The sequence below is a fragment of the Pelodiscus sinensis genome, chromosome 6 (assembly GCF_052426305.1).
Source record: "Pelodiscus sinensis isolate ZL-2025 chromosome 6, ASM5242630v1, whole genome shotgun sequence".
Taxonomy (NCBI): domain Eukaryota; kingdom Metazoa; phylum Chordata; order Testudines; family Trionychidae; genus Pelodiscus; species Pelodiscus sinensis.
In genome coordinates, this window is record NC_143057.1 from 127,053,688 (window position 1) to 127,074,614 (window position 20,927).

The 20,927-nt window shown below is 52.2% G+C and overlaps 1 protein-coding gene across 1 annotated transcript; it reads right to left on the bottom strand.

Annotated features, from left to right (window-relative positions):
* Positions 1–585: 585 nt before the first annotated feature.
* LOC102451428 (aquaporin-3) lies at positions 586–16,107 on the bottom strand. Its single transcript, XM_006122997.5, has 6 exons — positions 15,914–16,107; positions 6,436–6,562; positions 5,139–5,276; positions 4,590–4,708; positions 3,654–3,871; positions 586–3,059 (listed from the first exon to the last, which is right to left on the bottom strand). Exons 1-6 carry the CDS (start codon positions 16,019–16,021, stop codon positions 2,891–2,893), a joined length of 879 nt encoding a protein of 292 aa, XP_006123059.2. The 5' UTR covers positions 16,022–16,107; the 3' UTR covers positions 586–2,890.
* Between the last annotated feature and the right edge of the window lie 4,820 nt (positions 16,108–20,927).

A 20,927-nucleotide genomic window follows, 5' to 3' on the forward strand; every position in this document is an offset into this window, starting at 1 on the left:
TTAAGTAAATCATAGGTTCCCAAACTGGGGGGGGGGGTGTCCCCCGGGGGGGAACATGAAGAAATTCCAGGAGGGTGCGAGGCAACCCAGCCTCCCCCCTCATCAACCCCCTCCCCACGAAAGAGTCACATCCATCTGGTAAAAAATATTCAGAAAATACCATGTGAAATGTCTATTTTCTGTTTTTCCTGTCTCGGGCATTCACCGGAACACGTGCAGCTCAGGCTGGCTGGGGAGGGGGGAGGTTAGAACATCCCAGGCAGACTTCAAAATGTCCACCATAAAAGGGCAATGCCTATTCTGCTCTTAAAAGGGCAACCTTTTCTTTTTTTTTTTGGTCAACCACTTTTCCCCTAGAGTACCAGGGCCCTGGTCAGTGCTTGGGGAGTGGAGGGTGGGAGGCATGAGGGTTTCTCAAAAATCAAAATGGGGGCATGATGCTGAAAAGTTTGGGAACCACTGACCTAGATCATCTCTTTCCAAAAGACATCCAATCTTGCCTGAGTCTCCAGCTCAGCGAGAATCCATCACAACCATTGGCAGCGTGAGCCAGATGTTAATGACCCTCGCTGCGGAACAGGGGGCTTCACAACAGTAGATTTTGTTTTTATTTCAAAATAAATTTATTACAAAAGCTTGAGGACATTTACAGTTGAACAATGTGGTGAAGAGGTATCTCCAAAAATACTCATTGTTTGGACAGTTGAGCACGGAAGAAGGAAGGAGGACTCCATTTTTAACAATGCACGAACGAATAGAATAGCTATCACAACCATTTTTCCCCAGGTACATAACATGAATGCAAACAGGACTACCACTTGATAGGAAAACCAGCTGCTGCTGAAGGTGCCATCTGTACATAACATGACACTTCCTTTTCCCTCTGGAGCTTAATACCAGTTCTAAACCTTGTACTAAGATTTTATGTAGACTTCAATACTCTCTACCATACAGAGAAGACATCCCTGAAATCTGCACATGAACCTAGAATAAGGTTAATTCCTTCCAGATCAGTCTGAAATGAGCTGAGATTCAAAGCAAGCTCTGTTTATTTCCTCTACTTGAATGGTTCCTTGGATATAAACAAGAATATGGTGACACATCCTCAGATGATGCTCTTAATTTGTAAAAGGTGGTCAAAGCCTGCATGGTTCAACTCCTCTGTGCTTTGCCATGTCGTCCAGCAAACCTCTGAACCAATTTTCAATGCTACAGGGCTGGCTTCTTGCTTTTCATAATCACAAGATTTTAAGTCTGCACTAGGTCCCTTCCATACTCCTTATCTTTGCATAGCATCACCAAGTACAATTCATGTGGGAGAAGGGAATATAGCTATTTTGCCCAATAAAGTTAGATTTCCCTTTTCTTTTACAAAGTCCCCAACGGTGAAAAGGACTGAGAGAACTTTACAGGCCGAGTTTGGTCACAGCTGACTTTCCGAGTGTCAACGTTTACGGGAAACGGTTGAAAAACAAACAACATTTTTTAAACAACGGAAACAGACGTTTTACGATCTCGGCAGTGACACGCACACGCAAAGCACAAAAGGATATAAAGTTTTACTGATTGTAAAGACGCACTGGATAGGAGAAACAGACCTATGGAACTGACGTGTTAAAGAGACAGGTATCAAAGGGGTCTCTAAATACGGTGCTGGAGGGAACTGGAGATTCTTTGATAACATGACATCACTGGTAGCCAAGGTGAACCAATAGCGGGGCACGATGGGAGCTGGAGATTTCTGGACATCTTTGCTACCAAAGGTGCTGTAATAACATGGCCCCCTGGGAACCAGAGATTCTCCGCCAAGATGGTATTAGGGGTATCAAAGCTGATCTAAGCCATGATACCAGGAGGACTGGAGATACTCTAATAACATGGAACTAAGATGCTCTATGGGTATCAACGCAGTTCTAATGACGTGGGTGTTGGCAGTTCTCCGCCAACACGGCTGAACTTTGAAAATGCAAGAGAATGAATGATACTGTTGGAAAGTAGTAGACAGCTCCCTTATGTCACCCTGGAATTACCTCCACCCTGGTGTTATATACATCAAGCTAATGTGACATTTACATGAACAAACACAACCTTGCCAAGAGTCAAGCACCATGTTCTCAATCAAACACGACCATGAGCCGTGCTGCTTGCGGGATATATACAAAGCTCGGAATCCCAGATAAGCCTCTGTAAGGATGAAGAATCACTAAAGCATTTAGCTTTCCCAAGCAAGCTTTTGGAGGATCAGGGTTTTCCTAAATATTGACTTCAGTGACAGTGAATAGAGAAGGGCGAGGATCGAAAAGCCAGGTCAAGTGGGCTTGGAAAGGTTTTGGCCTAACACAAAACTAAAGTCGAGTGCATTGTTGCTTTCTCTCGATCATGACTCGAAAACTAGTCTAAGTCTGCTTCGTATGGCTCGTCATGCCATGCTGTTAATGGCATGCACAGCAGATTGAATGGGCCACAGTCATCCCTACTGTAACCCCATTGCCCTCAGGCGACTTACACCAGGAATAAATTCAACAGCCGACCACTTCTCCCTGGCAGGTAGAGTTTTTTTTGTTCGTTGCTCTCACAGCCCTTTATAAAGGGGCGTGTGAGGAGGTCTCATCATCCCCTCCCTGCCGATGGAGAAGCCTGAGTCAGGTCTGCACTCTAACCACTTGGCTGCACTGCCAAGCCCCCTTAACCAAAATGAGACTATCTGGTGCTTTTGGGTGGGTAGATTTCTAAAGCAAACGCATCAGGGTGTACAAAGAAGCTAGGACAGACAATCTCAAGTATTTGAGTCTCTTGTTCTTAAATCTTTTTCCTCCTTCGCCTTCTCTTCTTGGGTTCCGGCAGTCCTCTGAAAAGTGTCCATATCTGCCGGCTGCGGGTGCCAGCCTTCTCAGACCCTTTCCTTTTGCTTCACGTTGGCCAGCCGGACATTTTCCTGCTCGGTGGAGGGTGGAGACGGTTCATCGTGGCATCCAATCATCAACTGGTAAACCAAGACCCCAGCAACTGACCCGAGGAAAGGGGCCACGACAGGGACCCACCACCATTGCTTGCCCGTTCTGAAAGACACAAGCAAATGATAGATGAGGAATGGAGACCAGGCCATCCGCATTTGGAACCAGAATAACCCAAGTCAGAATATTCCCAATCAGACATAGGCTCCTAACACCCGAGGCGCGTTAGAAAATGGGACGAACACGCCGAAGTCGTCTTAGGACTCTTGACATTTTTTTACCCCTGTGCTTGGATGGTCCAGAGAACTTTTCAGAGGCGCTGGGGACCCTTGTTATTCCCCCATCACTTCTGTTTGGAAACAGCCATGAAAGTCTCCAAAAGAATTTAAGGCCAAGGAATGGCTGCCCTTCCCATGCTTGCTCCTGGGCATACTGGTTGATAGCAATGCCTGGGAATACGTTCTAATCAATGGAAAAAGCTCTGCTCCTTCTGCTTCTCACTGCTCCCCAAATCTCCAGGGACATGGATGCCCTCTAAGATTGTTAATGTGACCCGAGGGTGCCTCAAGATGCAGAGACCGTGTAGGGGTCCCGTTCTCATGGTCACTTCCAGAAGTGCGTGGGTGAGGTACTTTTTGGTGACCCTGGGCCTGGATCCCACCCCTGCTAAGTAATCTGACCGGTGGAGAAAGCACTTACGTGAAAACTTCCGAGCCCCAGCCGGCAATGGAGGTGAATAGACGAGGCCCGAAGTCCCTGGCTGGGTTGACGGCGTATCCAGAGTTGAAGCCCATGGATGTCCCAATCACCAGGACGACAAAGCCAACGGTGAAAGCCTCGAGGCCACGGGGGATAGGGTTGTTGTAGGGATCCACGATGGCCAAAACACAAACGATCAAGGATGCTGTGCCGATGAACTAGCAGAAGGGGGAAGAGAGATGTGGTTGAGGTTTGAGGAGTCTGGTGGAGACTGATCAGTCATTGAACAAAGTCGCCTGGCTACTGCATGAAATGTGGCATGTTTAGAACTTACCCTTTGGAGCGACAGAGTCAGGGCACATCTACGCAGCAGGGCTAAAGCCGAAATAAGCAATGCAACTTCAGCTACGTCAATTGCGTAGCCTAAGTCGAAAAAGCTTCATTCGGCTTTTGGCACTGTCTACACAGCACTCTTCCTCCGACTTCCCTTACTCCTCGTATAATGAGGGTTACAGGAGTTGGAGTAAGAAGTCCTCCAGCTAGACATTATGTCGAAATAACGGCTTGTCGTCGAGACGCACACTACGTTATTTCGGAATAATGCCAGTTATTCCGAAATAACACTGCTGTGTAGATGGACCCATAGAGAAGAATGTGACCCCATTACTTGGCTGCACGGGGAACACCAAAGGGAATACCAACTGGGGAACACTAGGGAACATGTCCTCACCCTTAGCAATAGCTTCCTGGAAACACATGGGCTACGTCTAGACTGGCATGATTTTCCGCAAATGCTTTTAACAGAAAAGTTTTCCGTTAAAAGCGTTTGCGGAAAAGAGCGTCTAGATTGGCACGGACGCTTTTCCGCAAAAGCACTTCCACAAAAGGCCCAGGACTGTCCCGCGAGGTCTCTTAGCAGTGCCCCATGGCTCTTACCTGGTCAAAGAATCCGTTGAGTACGTCCAGATGCTCAGACGGGTAGGTGGCGAAAATGCCGGCGGTGCCGTTCTGCCCCACTACAAACAACTGGTTGTTGCCAAAGGCCCATATGGCATCTAGAAAGGAAACGGGGGTTGGGTGAGTCATTCATGGCCACTCTCCTCAGCCGGATCTCTCAAGAGCCCCGCCAAACCCAGGGCAGGGCTGCTATTTGGGAAGCCTAAGGAGTCATCCGGACGGAAACCCTCTGGAGATGCCAATAGAGAGACCCCGTATTTGTCCATCACGCACATTCCTGAGCCTCACAGAACCGGACTTCTGCCGTGCCCTGGGCAGCTTGCACCGGCGTCTGGTCGGAATGATTCCAGCCCATAATTCGATAACACTCGCATTAAGCCTTGAGTGTGAGATCCCCCCGGCAGCACCCAGCGTAGCACCAATGTGGCCATCAGCCTCCCTGCCTCCCTCCCCTGGGAAATGCTCCGATCGGGCCGGGCAGACATTTTTCACAGCCCAAGAGCACAGAGCCAGAGGGCTGGCACTTACCGTAGTACAAGCCAAAGACGATGCCTGCTCCGAGGAAAGCACCAATGGTTTGTGCCAGAATGTAAATAGGCAACTTAATCCAGGGCTCCCGGGCCATGAGGCACATCGCGAAGGTCACCGCAGGGTTCAAGTGGCCACCTGGGAAAGATTTTCTCGTTAGTGTGCTGGGAGCGCAGGACCCGGCCCCAGAATACACGGAAAGGGAGAGAGACGGGCTCCGGAAGACGCGCCTGCGTTCCCGGGACACATGTGGCGGCAGCTGGGGCGGGAAGCCATCTGCGACTGCAGGGTTCACACCCTAAGCTGGCCCATAGGGATTGGTAGGCGACTGCATACAAGGCCCATACGCACGTTAAGCCCACTGCAACCCGTGAAGGAGGTGCAGCCGCTGGAAACCAGGCCAGAGTGAGCCCTGTTCATTGGGATAGACAGAGTACTCCACCTGCCCAGAGCTAAGCAATACCTGCTCTGCAGGGACATGAGGGTATACGGCAGGGAACGGGACGGGGGGAAGGAATCGATGCTCTCACAGGCCTTTTTCCACCTCGAATTTCTATGAGCCAGTGCGGCTCTTAGCAAGAACAAGTTGCTTGATCGATCTATCGCTGTACATGCTAGCTAGCTATCCATCTAGCTAGCTAAATAGCTATCTACCTCTATGGGGGGGGTGGATAGCTCAGTGGTTTGAGCATTGGCCTGCCAAACCCAGGGTTGTGAGTTCAATCCTAGAGGGGGCCGTTTAGGGGATCTGGGCAAATCTGTTGGGGATGGTATTTAGTCCTGCTGTGAAGGCAGGGGACTGTACTCAATGATCTCTCAAGGTCCCTTCTAGCTCTACGAAATAGGTGTATATCTAGGAAATAGGTGTATATCTCTATCTAGATATACGTATACACATGCCTCTCTATCTCTATCCACCTCTCCTCCCCCCATATACACTCTATCTATCTAATGTAGAATACTAGAACAGGAAGGGACCTAGAGAAGTCCACATCTCTCTCTTTCTCCCTATCTAGCTATACACCTCCTCTCTCTGTCTCTGTCTGCCATTGACTACCAACAGTGATAGTCCACAATGGGGAGATGGACAATTGCACAGAGCAAGAGCTATGGAGAAACCAATGACCAGCCAAGGGGTCTGTTTTCTCCTCAATGTGGCTTGTTGGTTTCATGCCCGCAGAGAGGAAATGATGTTATTAACTATTCACCATTGGCCTTTGCCTTTGGATCCCCAACTGTGCGTGACCAGGAGCTGACAGCCAGAGGGAGCCTTGGGTTTGCAGTAGAAGCCTCGTACCTGAGATTTGCCCTGCGATCAGGATGCCGAGTGTCACAGCAAAGCCAAAGGCCAAGTTGACAGTCAAGAAGCCTCCATGAGTTCCTCTGCTGAGCACGATCTGAGCAACGGAGCCACAGCCAAACATCTGAAAGAAGAAAAGAACAGATCAAAACCGGCCCAGTTGGAGTTGGATTTTCTTTCAGGAGAGAGAAATGGGCCAAGGACTCCGGAGTGCTTTCCACACGAGTCCTCCTAGTCCATGGCCAACAACACTACACTACGCACACGTGTGCTACAGTACAAAATGGGGAAAGGCAGCTGCAAAACTTGCTGGCTTGAGGGGAAAGGTCATGAATTTGCCGTCCGCTTGACCACCCCCATCTTCTGAAGCCTACAAATGACTCTTCCTTCTTGGTCTTCAGGATCTTCCATGGATTTGCCAGAATCTCCATACCCCTCTAGATGCCCAACCTGCTGCCTCGAGCCATTCCCTGGTCTCTGAAAACACCAGATCCTTCCCTCCCCTCTTCTCTCTGTTCCTCCACAGTGGGTGGCCTACAGTGTTCCTTTAAGTGAAGAGATTGGGCAGCCACCCAGGAGAGATTCCAGTGCTACCCAGCTGATTAGCAGAGTGCCTACTGCCCGCAGCATGAGAGTCTGTTGGTGGTGCACATCCACACATGCCTTGGTGCACATAACAAAATTTATTCTGCACATGGATGGAAAAAAAATAGACGCAACATTGGTGGTATCTCCCTTCCTTAAAGCTGCTTCCACCAACTTCCTTTCCTGCTTCTCTGCCCTTAGCTGATTCCTTAACCCCTTCCAATGCCTCTCATCCCATGGCTCATCTCTTCTCTTGGCTTCCTACTTATCCGAACCCTCCCTTTAATAAAATCATCAAAATCTTCCCCCAGAGACCTCCAACTTTCAGCCGTCAGTCCTTCTGCCCTGCATCTCTCTTTTCTCCCAACCACGCTTAGGGACACCCTATGATGCATTTCGACCTACTGCACCTCAGCAGGTTACATAGAACCGACCTCCGTGGAAGTTTGGGGTCTGGGCCTGAAATAGGATGTGCTCATAGTTTGCTGGCGTTTGCAGAGATGACTCCACATGGCTACATTGTAAGGATAATCTTCCTCAATGTAAGGAGTGCCCAGCAGCTGGTCGGCAGTTGTCAACAAGGCAACGCTTGGATGCGGTAACAACACCGTCCGCCATGAGCTGGTGCTAGGATTTATACAGCCGCTCCAGCACTAGACTACAGGCGAGCCGAGTGATTTCTTTTTCCCCAATCCACAAAGCTGCTTAGGGGACTTCCTGCCTCACCGGACTCCACCCTGCCGCAGACACCCACAGGCGTGAGAAACGTGAGTCCAGACACCTCGTAAATTACATACACCCCTCCTGTCTGGCCAGGTGAGGGACACTCTTCCTTGCAGGGGCTGGCAAGCCTGGGGCAAGCGGATGGTTATTTGCGCAGCGCGATAAGGGCTGTTTGCTTGCAGCAAAGGGAGGAAGCCAGCTGAGCTCAGGGATGTTTGCTGGGACCAATCCCTCGTTTCCGGTGCATGTCCAAGAGATCCACGTCCCTCTCGTCCTCCCTGGCCCGCCCCACCTCGCTAGCAATGCAGGCCATTCCAGACCGTCACGGGGGTCTGAGTCATTCGCTCAGAGTTAACCCCTGGTGGTCTCTGATGTATCGCCAAGGGTTCGTGGAGTTATTCCTCATTGGCACAGAGCTCCGCTCAGCACCAGTCTCCCCAGCTGTGTTGGACTGCCTCCGAATTACAGTGGGATCCGGCTAGCCCAGGCAGTAAGATTTCCGGACCCAGAATCCAACCCATGGAACCTCTCTCCTGCCAGGCCATTGACAGCAGAGGAACTAAACACCGGGCCTTCCGAACACCTGGGCAAGGACTCGAATGGGCAGATAAACTCCAGGTGGACTCATGAGATGCACTGCCCACATCTACATCCCGCTGAGCCAAAGAGCCCAGGTCTCCACCAGCACAAATTCAGGAGGCAGGTAAGGAAACCAACCAAGGAACCGACAACGGGAACTGCAGAGTGCCATCTTCTACTGGACGCAACGAGAACTCCTCCCAGGTGTGTCGTAGACCCTGTACTGCTCGCATCGCAAGACTCGTCACAATATTTTCCCCTTTGATGAGTGACTGTCACCCATGGGTCTCAAAGAGATCTACACCCCCGAGGTGCAAGGGGAAGAGCGATTACCCAAAGCTGGGGAAACAAGGAGGGAGGAGGCCATAGAAATAAAACCCCCACAGTATCAAGGCCTGCATCGCACACTCTCGCATGACCGGCTCTAGAGTTTCAGGTCCTTACGCGCCACTGGACAAGGGACATGGTTATTTTTACAAGCATTCATACAGTGATTGTGCTAAAGTACTTCACTGTGAAGAATTAAAATGACTCCCGGGGTATTTATGAAACTTAAATCTGTGTATTTAGTTGGCCAGGCGTTAGCAAGGAGTAACGTGCCTTATTCTAGGCACTTCACCTTAGGGAAGATGTGGACACATTGGAGAGTGTCCAGCGGCAACACAAAGAAACAGTCCAAGGTTTAGAAAAGCTGATCTGTGAGGAAAGGTTAAAATAACTGGGCACGTTTAGTCTTGAGAAAAGCAAACGGGGGGAGGGCGGGGCTGAGAAGAGTTTTCAGTGTATTAAGGGCTGTTACAAAGAGGGTGGGACTAATTGTTCCCCATGTCCACTGAAGGTAGGACAAGATGTAAAAGGGAGCAAGGGAGACAGGCTGGATATGAAGGAAAACTTCCCGCAACAAGGGGAGTTACACTCTGGAACTGGCTCTCCCAGGAGGCCAGAACATGGAAGCCCCATCTTTGGAGGTCTGTAAGACAAACACAGACACACCCCGGTCCGGGATGAGCCTGGTTTTCCTTTGTCCTGCCTCAGCGCAGGGGGCTAGCTCTGTAGAAGGTCCCGTCCAGCCTGGCATTTCTGTGGTCCTCTGAGCGTGTCCATCTAGGCATTTAGGGACTGAGTCTGCGCCTGCTGACGTCAGCCAATGGGGAGCTTCCAACACTGATTTCAAAGGGCTTTGGATTACACCCCGAAACGGCAGGCACCTGTCCCACGGCACCCGAGTACCACAGGCCATGTAATGCAGCAGACACGCCACTAGGGGGACCCAAAGCAACAGCTGTGACGTTTCATACTGACCAGTCCTATATAGCCAGGGGAGCCGACAGCCTCCAGGCAAGCTGTGTGGGGACGCGGCAGCTCTGCACCCTTGGAAGGGGCGGGGCCTTGGGCAGAAAGGGCGTGGCCTTGGGAAGAAAGGGCGGGGCCAGGCAGCCAGCCCTCAGAGGCGCCCGGAGTGCACTGCACAGCTCTCCAGCTGCGATTTATAGGGCCAGGGGTGCTGGCCACTGCAGGGAGCTCTGGGCCCCTTTGAATCACCAGGCCCCAAAGCAATTGCCCCCTTGACTCCCCCCCATCAACAGCCCTGTATATGGCACTGTCCACACCGGTGCATGTCGGTGTCTCTTGCACCACCGGGGGTGTGTGAGTCACCCCCTGAGCCACCTACTTTATGTACTTGCCCTAACACAAGAACAGCCACTTGGCGTCAGACCAAAGGCCCATCCAGCCCAGTGTCCTGTCTGCCGACAGCGGCCAGCACCAGGTGCCCCAGAGGGAGAGAAACGCAACAGGGAATCCTCACGGGATCCCTCCTCTGTCTCCCATTCCCAGCCTCTGGCAGAAACTAGGGACACCCTCCCTTCCCAGCCTGGCTCCTAGTCACTGATGGGCCTCTCCTCCAGGAAGGATGGACCTATCCTCCATGAGATAAGGTCCCCGAGATAACCCCTCCCACCTTTCTCCGCAGTGAAGACAAGGCTGTGATTAGAAAGGTCCCGAGGAAGGAAGGTAACACAGGCCTTTGGCAGGAAACAGCAGTGGGTTAATAATACGGGGCAGATTACAAAACCGATGGGTTTATGAACAGCTCTGGAGAACAGTGACTCTGTTTGCACACCCAAGAAGGGATAATCTCTGGCATTCGTCTCCATCACGGCCAGCTTTGCTCAATGATTAACTTTTCGCTGCCCAGTGGCAGCTGTTTGCACCTTGAAAGGAGCCACAAGAGACCGAAATGTGTTTGCTCTCGAACGGGACAAGCCCCGATCCTTGGATGGAGCCAAGCAGGCTCTGTAGCATTGGCACCACCTACGGTGTTATCGACTGAGTAACAACTTTTCTCTTGGGCAAGCAAACCACAAAGGGATTAGGCAAGGCGCCTGTGTCAATCTAGCTTAATTGCAGCAGTGAATAGGGAGGAGAGCCAGGCGGGGTGGCTGTCCGGCTGGTTGGTGGCCCAGATGCCTGAATAAGGCTGTTGAAAACTCCTGCGCGGTGATGACAGTGTGAGCGGAGGGAGCTGTGAAATAGCTCCATGCGCACCTGAAGCAGCAGCCTGAGTCACCATGGGAGCTGAAGCCAGAGCCCAAAGTAGGGAGACTCCCCGCAAATCATGGGCCAGGCTAGGCCAGTCCAGGATTCCCATTCAGCAGCTGGCTCCAATGCTCTTTTCCCTCCCCCCCCTTCTTTTGCAAAGCCACTGGTTGACCAAAAACTAGTGAAATCGAGTTATAGCCACCCCTGTGGATCAGCCCCTGATGGCTGCCCTAGGCTGCATGCGGTGATGAGTCAGAGGGGTGGTTCTGGGACAGCCGAGGGCAGAATCCTGCTCCGCATGGTTTGGGGAGCAACTCAAGTGGCCTATTACGATGGAAAAGGGTGTGACCAACAAGTGGAAGCAGGGCAGAAGTTGCAAGGGGGGCTTTGGCCGCTACTCAGCTTCAATTCTGTCTCCTTCTGCCCTCTGCTGGGTGAAATCAGAACAGCTGAACTATGTTTCATATGCCCTATACAGCTAAACATGGAAGGAGATTCACCCTTACTTTTATCCCTATCATCACAGGAGGTGAATTTCACCCAGCATGAGAAAGTTTAAACAAATGGCATTGGAAGAGTTGTTAGGACAGAATGTACATGCAGATTTTTCCCCACTGAAGCAAGATCACCCGTTCCCCACTGCCTTGGGGTATAAGGTGAATGCCCAGGACAAGGGGTCAGGAGACCAGAGTTCCATTTCCTGCTCTGCCACAGACTTCCCATGAGGGCTTGGTCAAGTCATTTAAGGTCTGATCTTGCAACAAGGAAGGAAGACAAAGGCTCAGGCTGTTAATTGCTTTATGCCTCATTTCTCCCAGGTGTAAAATGGGGAAATTACCCTTCCCTGCTTCACTGAGGTGGGGTGGCCTTGTTAGGGCTTGTGACGTGCTTTGAGAGCCTCTAAAGGAACGCCATAAAGAAAAGTGTTGTTTGCATTTCATGACATGACTTCCTGGCCCACAAGAAACAACCACCTCCTTTGGCTCTGATAGTATTACCTGCACGTAACATTTTTGCTGGTGCTCAATGTTGTTTAAATTTACACATAAGTTTTTAAAACTATAGCAAAATATTAAGATAATATAAGGACCAAGTGTAGCAAGACGGAAAGCACCCCAGCCTTTCAAAGTCCTATATAAAGCAAATAAGTTGTAGCAAGCTGCCTAGTATCTCTGTGTACAGCTGCCCTCTACTGTATGAAATCAGAACAGATGAACTATGTTTCATATGCACTATGCTGCTAACCACTAAAGGAGATTCACCCTTACTTTTATCCCGATAATCACACTCTGAAATGTAGGCTTCTGTGGCCCAGTTGCAACCACACAGTGCCAATTTGTAACACTAAAGTCTTTCCTCGGACCAATCCTGGTTGAACTATGAGCAATGGAATCTGATTCAAAATTACTTTTTTTCCCTTCCTTGTGTCTAAATAACAGTGAAAAGCAGCTACTCCAACATGCAATGCCAGCTCTATATGCCACTAAAGGATACAAGTCTGACCTTTTCGCTAGCTTTGGCATTTAAAACAAAGCAGCTCTGCAGAAAGGCAACAGCTGCAACTTTTTTTATTATAAACCCAAAAAGCTGGGCGGCTGGATTTTTTTAATTGGCCGCTCCAACAACAGGGGACTTGTGAATTTTGTTTGCTGGTTGCACTGTTTAACAATTGCCAGTGGGGGGCGCTGTGGGGCAGGCAAGAAGGAAGACCAGGTTGTGTACAGCCTAGGGTTTAGAGGAAAAAGTTTTTGTTGAAGTGTGGAAGCGCCTGGACATAAAACTCCCCCTTCTGCAATGAGAAGAGAGGCTTTAGGTGAGTTAAACTGGTTTCCTTGGCTTCACAATTTCCCTGCGTGTACCTTTTTCTACATGCGTCCCTTCCAGCGGTTTTGTACCATGCACAAAGGTCTTGCTGGCTCAGGAAAGTGCCTCTCTGAGCGCGTGACCTTTGTGCCAAGGAAAGGAGAGAGATCTGCTGGGAAGAAACAGGGCGGGTGTCCTTTGCCTTTGGGTGCCACAAAGCTTCCATGGCAAAGCGCAGGTGTGTGTGGGCTGCAAAGGAACCCGCCCTATTCCTGCGGGAACTTTGACCTCCGTCAGTGCAGGAGCAAACTTTGTGCTTGATACAGACCAGATCTGGCGAGACCGGGCCAACTCCAAATTTGGAGCCTGATCCTACATCCCTTGCCAGGCTGGGATTGGGCACTTAGGGAGGTTAAAAATGACCCTGTAAAATAAATGTGCAATCCATGCACCATTCCACGTACCAGCAGGGTGAGGGCAACTTTGAGCCTAGCCTCCATGGGAGTCTTGGTACAGACCAGACCTGGCGAGACACGAAAGATGTGGTGCAGCTGCAGGGGAGGCCGCGCCCTAAAACAGGCAGCTGAGGGGCTGCGGGTGATTGGGAGCAGAGACAGAGTCCTGTGATCGGCTCCTTCCAGGCAAAGGACTAGTGTCAATATCCCAGGATTCACCAACCCTCCCAGGCTTCCGTGGACGGGGAAATTTGGGCGACTGTTCTCAAGAGTCTCTGGCCTCAAGCCCTTTTGGGTCCAGGCCGAACGAGGAATGATCTGAGATGAAGAGCAAACTGAAAAAAGCCTTTCAAACTGGCCCTCTCCGGCCTTTTCCCTGGCAGCCAGGACCCCCCAGCATCAAATACAGCCTCTAAATAAAGTTAACCATGCGAGGGGAGACTGAGGCAGCAACCCACAAGAGGTGTAGAGAGGAGCAGCCTCTCTGCACCTTTGGACGGGGCTCCTAGCTCCTAACCCAGTGCCATCCGTGACCTGTGTGACGTGCCCCAGCTCTGCTAGAAGGGCCCATGCCCACAGACAGAGCCCTGCTATCTTAAAAGGAGTTGTTAAAAAAAAAAGTCTCCAAGCCTCACTCTAAATCCGGCCTGTTCTTTGCTAGCCTTTTCCGAAAGCGCGATCCAGACCAATGAGCCACGAACGCGCCTCCGTGCTGGTGAAACACAACGGGCGATGCGCCTCTGGTTCTTCCGATTGCTACTTTCACTGCTTTTGCCTCATTGAAAGCAGAGACAGGACCCCACCCCACCCCCACCCCCCCCACACACACACACCACAGCCCCAGATGCCAAAGGGGTTTTGGATCTGGCTCTGAACAGCTGGAATGTGTTTGATGTCTTCCCCTGCCAAATAGCACAGGTGATTCAGACAGAAACCGCACAATCATTCACACCCAGCTACTACCCACCCTTATTTCAAATAATCCTTCCAAAACAAGGAGCTATTGCTCACACTGGTCTTTTTGGCAGATCAAGAGAGTATGCTACGGGAAACATCGCGTCCCCATTAGAGATGGTGGCATTTTACTGAGCAGAGAGATATACCAACGATACCTCCCCCTCTCTGCCCCCCATTGCTTTTTAAAATATAAGAGGCTGTTTTTCCATTTACCTGAGATGGCAGGTGGTACTTTTCAAAGGTGCCACCTCCGCTAGCTAGTCCAGCTACTAAACAATTCCCAAAGCAATTCTGATCTCACTTTTAGGGATGCAAATCCACAGTCACTCAGCTGGAGTGGATGGAATTGCTCGGGGTTTACACCTTGGTTAAATGAGGTTGGAATCCGATCACATCTCCTCAAAATGATGCACAAACACAAGCTGACCAGTGCTAGAAGATCAGCAAACTAGATACAGTCCAGCCGTCTGCAGTGCCCTCTATATACCTACCTACCGTATCTGGAAGGGCCAGCATTTTCAGAGTTGGATGCTTAAAGCAAAAGATCCATAGCTATATTTAGCCACCTAAAACATTGGGTTAGTTGGGGTTGGTCCTGCTTTGGGCAGGCGGTTGGACTGGATGACGCCTGAGATCTCTACCCACCCTAGGATTCTGTGAGTCTAAAACATTGTCCTGATTTTCGGAGATGCTGAGTATTAGCAACAACTACTGAATTAGGACTTGTCCATGCTTAAAAACGAGATACCCTAGCTACATGGTTCAGGGCTATGAAAAATGTCTCACCTCGAGCACAATAGTTACACCTCACCACGGTGTAGAAGCAGCTAGGTTTATGGAAGACTGATTCTGTCAACTTAAGTACTGCCTTTCAGGCCGCTGGATTAACTGCAGGCCCTCCGACTGGCATGGTGGAATCTTAGTTCCCATCCCTGAATCAGGTCCCTTATTTATTTAAATGCCCAGATACAGAAAAAGGTTCCCAAATTTTGGCACTCAAGTTTGAACCCTTTGACCTAGGCACCTGATGTCTTAGCGTCTACACACCCAATCTTTTGTGTCTATTTACATTGAAACCTCTGGCGGGTGGCAGCTACCTGATGCTCGACTTGTGGCAAGCGGTGGTGAACGTTCCGCCATCCAATCAGATCAGATTCGTATATTTCAGTGAGCTTCAACCCAGCCCAGCTGTACCATGCTCCCTGGATCCCCGGGCAGATCTGTTATGGACTCTTCCAACACCAGCGCATTTTTAAAATGACGTTTCAGAAAACGATCTGAGAAGTGGCACTTTCCCCTTCATGCCTCTTCGCTCCTCACTGGTGAAGTTCTTTAAAGCTCAGACAGTTTCAGAAGCAGGCACTGCACAGAGGCGGGAGAACAATTTCCTTCCAGGGGAAGCCTTGTAGTAAGGCACCTGCTGTTTACACATGCGCCTCCCGAGTGGGTCTACTCTGCTGCTGATCCATGCAGCAAGTGGAATCTTTCCACACTTCAAAAGCGTTATACATGCAACTCGGTGACTGACTTGCATACCTTATTTCACACAGATCAGCAGGGTTGTACTACACTAGACCCCAGGGAGTTCCCTGGCCAGTTTCATCGCTGGTGTAAATTCCAGGGACGGATGCCACTTCTTTATCAGATCACTTTAGCTTTGCACCCAAATTACTGCAATTAAACAGCGTCCCGCCAGCAAGCCAGAATCTGAGCATATTGTGCATATTGAACAAGCAATGGGAGCACGTTAACCATTGATTCTAACGATGCCTGAATAAAAAAGGTCGTTTAAAAACCACCACCGAATCCAAAGCAGCAAAACGCCGACTTACCACCAAGATCAGTGTTCCCAGGCACTCGGCCAGTGCCTGCCTCACCAGTTTGTTTCTGATGCGCAGCATCTCCCCAATTCTTGCAAGAACTTCCTTTTGCCTCCCCATTGTGGCTTCGGTTTTCTTCTCTGGCCCAGAGGTGGCTGGTGAGTTTGCAGCTCCTTGCCTTGGTGCGTGGAACTCTTATCTGTTGCAGCCCTGTGTTTGCTTATAAATAAGTCGAAAGATCCCTGAAACACCGCCCCTAAGGAAGCACACCCCTCCCACCCTCTCCTTGAATGCCACTTTTTCTTCCCAGCATGGGACTGAGTGGGCGGTTTGCTCGGGTGAGGGGGGGTTATTATTATTACTCATCTAGGCAGGCTGTAGACACATGAGTGTCTGGGGAAGGGGGAACCTCCCCATCCTGCTTGCGTTATTTCCGTGTCCCTCCAACAGCACAGACAGCAGAATCTGCCCCACTCCTCGGTCAGAAATTCACCTGGGCAAACGCAGCAACTCAACTTGCATGTGCTGCTGAACTCTTCACAGCACAGTGATTTCTGGTTTCCTCCTTGGCAGAGTCTTCGTGACTCGCGCTCCTGTGCAGTACAGGGGATTGGGAAACTTAAAAAAACACAAATGGTCTGGTAGCACTTTATAGACTAACAAAACATGTCGATGTATCATGAGCTTTCGTGAGCACAGCCCACCTGTTAGTTGTTCTAGTGATCAAATAATGGGGAACAGGGCCTGGTTTTCCTCACCCTTATCCCAGTTGGGGGGCCAGTGGAACTCCAGGGAGCTCAGTTCCTAACCCCAGCATCAAACTGGTGTGGTGGAGCGGGAATCAGGTCCAGAAACGATCCTCGCTCGAAACCCTCGCGCCAGACCCCAGATCTGAACGCACAACCCGACTCGTTGCCTATCTATACAGCTTGCACATCTGTCCGGAGCTCAGGGACCGGGCTGGGTACCGTGCATGTGTTTCAGCACGACCCGACTTAGGAAAGAGAAGGGAAAATAAGAATCCAGGCGCAGAGCAGTTCAGTTCCCAAAGGCCACCCCCAGGGGACGCTGCATCATGAAATTAACAAAAGGATCTGCCAGAAAATGCCTGGGCAGAGTTGTGTGCTGGGTGTAGGCGAGCACTGTTCTGGCCCGTTTCATTGGATCTGTGTGAAATGGTTCGTGGCTCCCTGTTTGTCTTTGCTCTCAGTCACCTCTGCCTGGACTCCTGGGCAGCAGTTCAGAGCCAGCACGGAGGAAAGATGTCACACTAACCCGGACTAGTTAGGTCACCTGCTGTTATTTATGCCTCGTTCCTCTTCGTTAAGTAGTAAAAAAAATCCAATTTGGGGTCTTGATCGCACTCCACGCACATGGCCCCCAGCCTTCACTGCGGCTCCGAGCCAGTGAACAGCAGGGCCAAGGAATTTGCCAACTTTGCAGGTGAAAAAAAATTCCCCTGCTGTGCTTCCCACTCCCCTAACACACCTTGCATAAAGCCACACCCTGCAGAAAGATTTCTCTGACTTGCTTTTAGTTAACCCCTGGCACAGAGATTTTCACTGCCACCATTATTTAGGGCTTTATTCCGCGTGTTAACTGCAGCTGCACAGGAACTAGAAGCAGCCCAGATCACGGTGGTTTCACACTGTCAAACCATCTGTGTGAAAATGCAACCACAACACCGTTTGTCGTGGGGGGAGGGGGTGGCAAACCCCAGCCCCCAAGCCGCATGTGGCTTTTTTACAGTTAAAATGTAGCTCAGAAAGTTCTCTTTGTGGGAGGATTCCAATGTGTATTTTTTATAATGTTGACGGATAATATTTATTTTCAAATAATAATATTCAAATAATAATAATATTTATTTTTCAAATAATATTTTTTTCCATTAAAATATTCACAGCTGTGGGGAAATCTACTGCTTGAAGTAACCGTCTCAGGTATTCCGGATGCGGCTTCCCTTTTTAACTAATCTGCTGGAACATTCCGGACCTTTGTAGACTCTCCCGGAAGCTTCCAGATGTCGGTGAACTGCGTTCCCCTCAAACCTCCCTGCCTCAAATGTTGTCAGCCGTGACATACGAGGGGTAAGACGTCACCAGTGAGTCAGGGCGATGTCAGAAAGTGACGTGAGGTGACATGAGAGCCCTGCTGTGATACTCTGCGCCTTGTCTTGGTATGTCATTGTGGATGTGGACTTGTGTTTCAAGACCTGCAGAGTGTAAGTAGCAGCTGTTAAAGGACACGTCAGGTACATCTAGACTACAGGCTTTTGTCGACAGAAGTTTTGTCGACAGATACTGTCGACAATGCTTCTGTCGACAAAGAGCATCTAGACTACATCCAGTTCTGTTGACAAAGTTTCTTGCTTTGTTGACATGACAGTGTAGACGCAAAGGCCAGTGTGGATGCAATAACGCCTTCTGTGGACAGAACTCTGTTGACAAAAGGCGTTATTCCTCGTAGAATGAGGTTTACCGCCGTCGACAAAACTGCCGACTTCTGTCGACATTATGTCGACAGAACTCAGCAGGAGTGTAGACGCAGGTATTGTTTTGTCGACAAAAGTGGACTTTTGTTGACAAAACCCTGTATATAGGCACACCCATCGATTGAGACACCTGAGGTATATATGGAATCCCTATGTACGCAGCGAGAGAAAAGACGTACTGCTCCTCCTTTCCCCATGCTTAACTCCTAGCGTTTGATGACTCGATGGCGATACATTTCAGTTCCTCGTCACATTAAAAAATTTCCATAAGCTTTGTGGGGGGAGGGGGGGTTATTTCCTGCTCTATGGCATATAGAACCTAAATACGGATGTACAGACCCTGGCATGCAAAGATCAATCAGACATGCAAATTATGCAGCCACCTCCTGCAATGGGCGACGCTGGAATTAAAAATACGGCAGGCTAAAGTGGCAGGTTTGGTGCCGAAAAGGTCCGGGCCCGGCCCTGACAATGGGTCAGGTTGGCTTAAGTGCGTCTCTCAGTGGGGGTTTCCCACACCTGAGCATGTAGATGGGTCAGCTTTGAGGGCAGACCTGAGGAAACAGGCCTGCCGAGGGGGGCCCAAGGGGCGTGGCTATGGGCCCCGGCGATTCAAAGGGCAAGGCCTAGGCCATTCAAATACCCCTTCCATTTTGGCAGTGACGGAGGAGGCCGGAGCTCCAGACCCTTTACGTTGCAGCCCTGAGGCCCGGGTGTGAGGTAGGAGTGACACCGTGTTCCTGAGCACTGCTCAAGCGCGTGGTGGAGCCGCAGCCGGACTCGCTCGCGCTTTGCTGGGTCCGTGCGCGGGACGGGCAGCGCCCTGGGATCTGCATGTTTCTGGGTCAGTCCTGCTCCCCACCAGCCAATTGTCTCCCCCACCCCCAGTCCCCTCCCCTCTGGCCATCCCAGCTTCCTGCCGGTCGGTTCTCCTCCCCATCTCCCCCGGCCAACCCCGCTGCCCCCAACCCCCCCCCCGTGCTTCCCGCCAGCCACCCCCCCAATCTCTCCCGGCCAACCCCGCTGCCCCAACCCCCCCCCCCGTTCGTCCCATCAGCCACCCCCCCGATCTCTCCTGGCCAGCCCCGCTCCCCCTGACCTCCCCCCGATTTCCCCCGGCCAACCCCGCTGCCCCCAACCCCCCCCCCCCCCGTTCTTCCCGCCAGCCACCCTCCCCGATCTCCCCCGGCCAACCCCGCTGTCCCCAACCCCTCCCCCGTTCTTCCCGCCAGCCACCCTCCCCGATCTCCCCCGGCCAACCCCGCTGCCCCCAACCCCTCCCCCGTTCTTCCTGCCAGCCACCCTCCCCGATCTCCCCCGGCCAACCCCGCTGCCCCCAACCCCTCCCCCATTCTTCCCGCCAGCCACCCTCCCCGATCTCCCCCGGCCAACCCCGCTGTCCCCAACCCCTCCCCCGTTCTTCCCGCCAGCCACCCTCCCCGATCTCCCCCGGCCAACCCCGCTGCCCCCAACCCCTCCCCCATTCTTCCCGCCAGCCACCCCCCCAAATCTCCCCCGGCCAACCCCGCTGCCCCCAACCCCTCCCCCATTCTTCCCGCCAGCCACCCCCCCAAATCTCCCCCGGCCAACCCCGCTGCCCCCAACCCCTCCCCCATTCTTCCCGCCAGCCACCCTCCCCGATCTCCCCCGGCCAACCCCGCTGTCCCCAACCCCTCCCCCGTTCTTCCCGCCAGCCACCCTCCCCGATCTCCCCCGGCCAACCCCGCTGCCCCCAACCCCTCCCCCGTTCTTCCTGCCAGCCACCCTCCCCGATCTCCCCCGGCCAACCCCGCTGCCCCCAACCCCTCCCCCATTCTTCCCGCCAGCCACCCTCCCCGATCTCCCCCGGCCAACCCCGCTGTCCCCAACCCCTCCCCCGTTCTTCCCGCCAGCCACCCTCCCCGATCTCCCCCGGCCAACCCCGCTGCCCCCAACCCCTCCCCCATTCTTCCCGCCAGCCACCCCCCCAAATCTCCCCCGGCCAACCCCGCTGCCCCCAACCCCTCCCCCATTCTTCCCGCCAGCCACCCCCCCAAATCTCCCCCGGCCAACCCCGCTGCCCCCAACCCCTCCCCCATTCTTCCCGCCAGCCACCCCCCCAAATCTCCCCCGGCCAACCCCGCTGCCCCAACCCCCCCCCCCGTTCGTCCCGTCAGCCACCCCCCCGATCTTCCCTGGCCAGCCCCGCTCCCCCTGACCTCCCCCCGATTTCCCCCGGCCAACCCCGCTGCCCCCAACCCCCCCCCCCCCCCCCCCCCCGTTCTTCCCGCCAGCCACCCTCCCCGATCTCCCCCGGCCAACCCCGCTGTCCCCAACCCCTCCCCCATTCTTCCCGCCAGCCACCCCCCCAAATCTCCCCCGGCCAACCCCGCTGCCCCCAACCCCCCCCCCCCCGTTCTTCCCGCCAGCCACCCCCCCCCGATTTCCCCCGGCCAACCCCGCTGCCCCCAACCCCCCCGTTCTTCCCGCCAGCCACCCCCCCGATCTCCCCAGGCCAACCCCGCTGCCCCCAACCCCCCCATTCTTCCTGCCAGC

Bases quoted from the DNA above. Each gene is read 5' to 3' on its own strand.
- LOC102451428 (XM_006122997.5), bottom strand. From the start codon at position 16,021: ATGGGGAGGCAAAAGGAAGTTCTTGCAAGAATTGGGGAGATGCTGCGC. The intron at 6,563-15,913 runs GTAAGTCGGCGT...TTCTTCTTTCAG, and splicing joins TGGGAACACTGATCTTGGTG to ATGTTTGGCTGTGGCTCCGT. The intron at 3,060-3,653 runs GTAAGTGCTTTC...TGTGTCTTTCAG, and splicing joins TGGGGCTCGGAAGTTTTCAC to AACGGGCAAGCAATGGTGGT.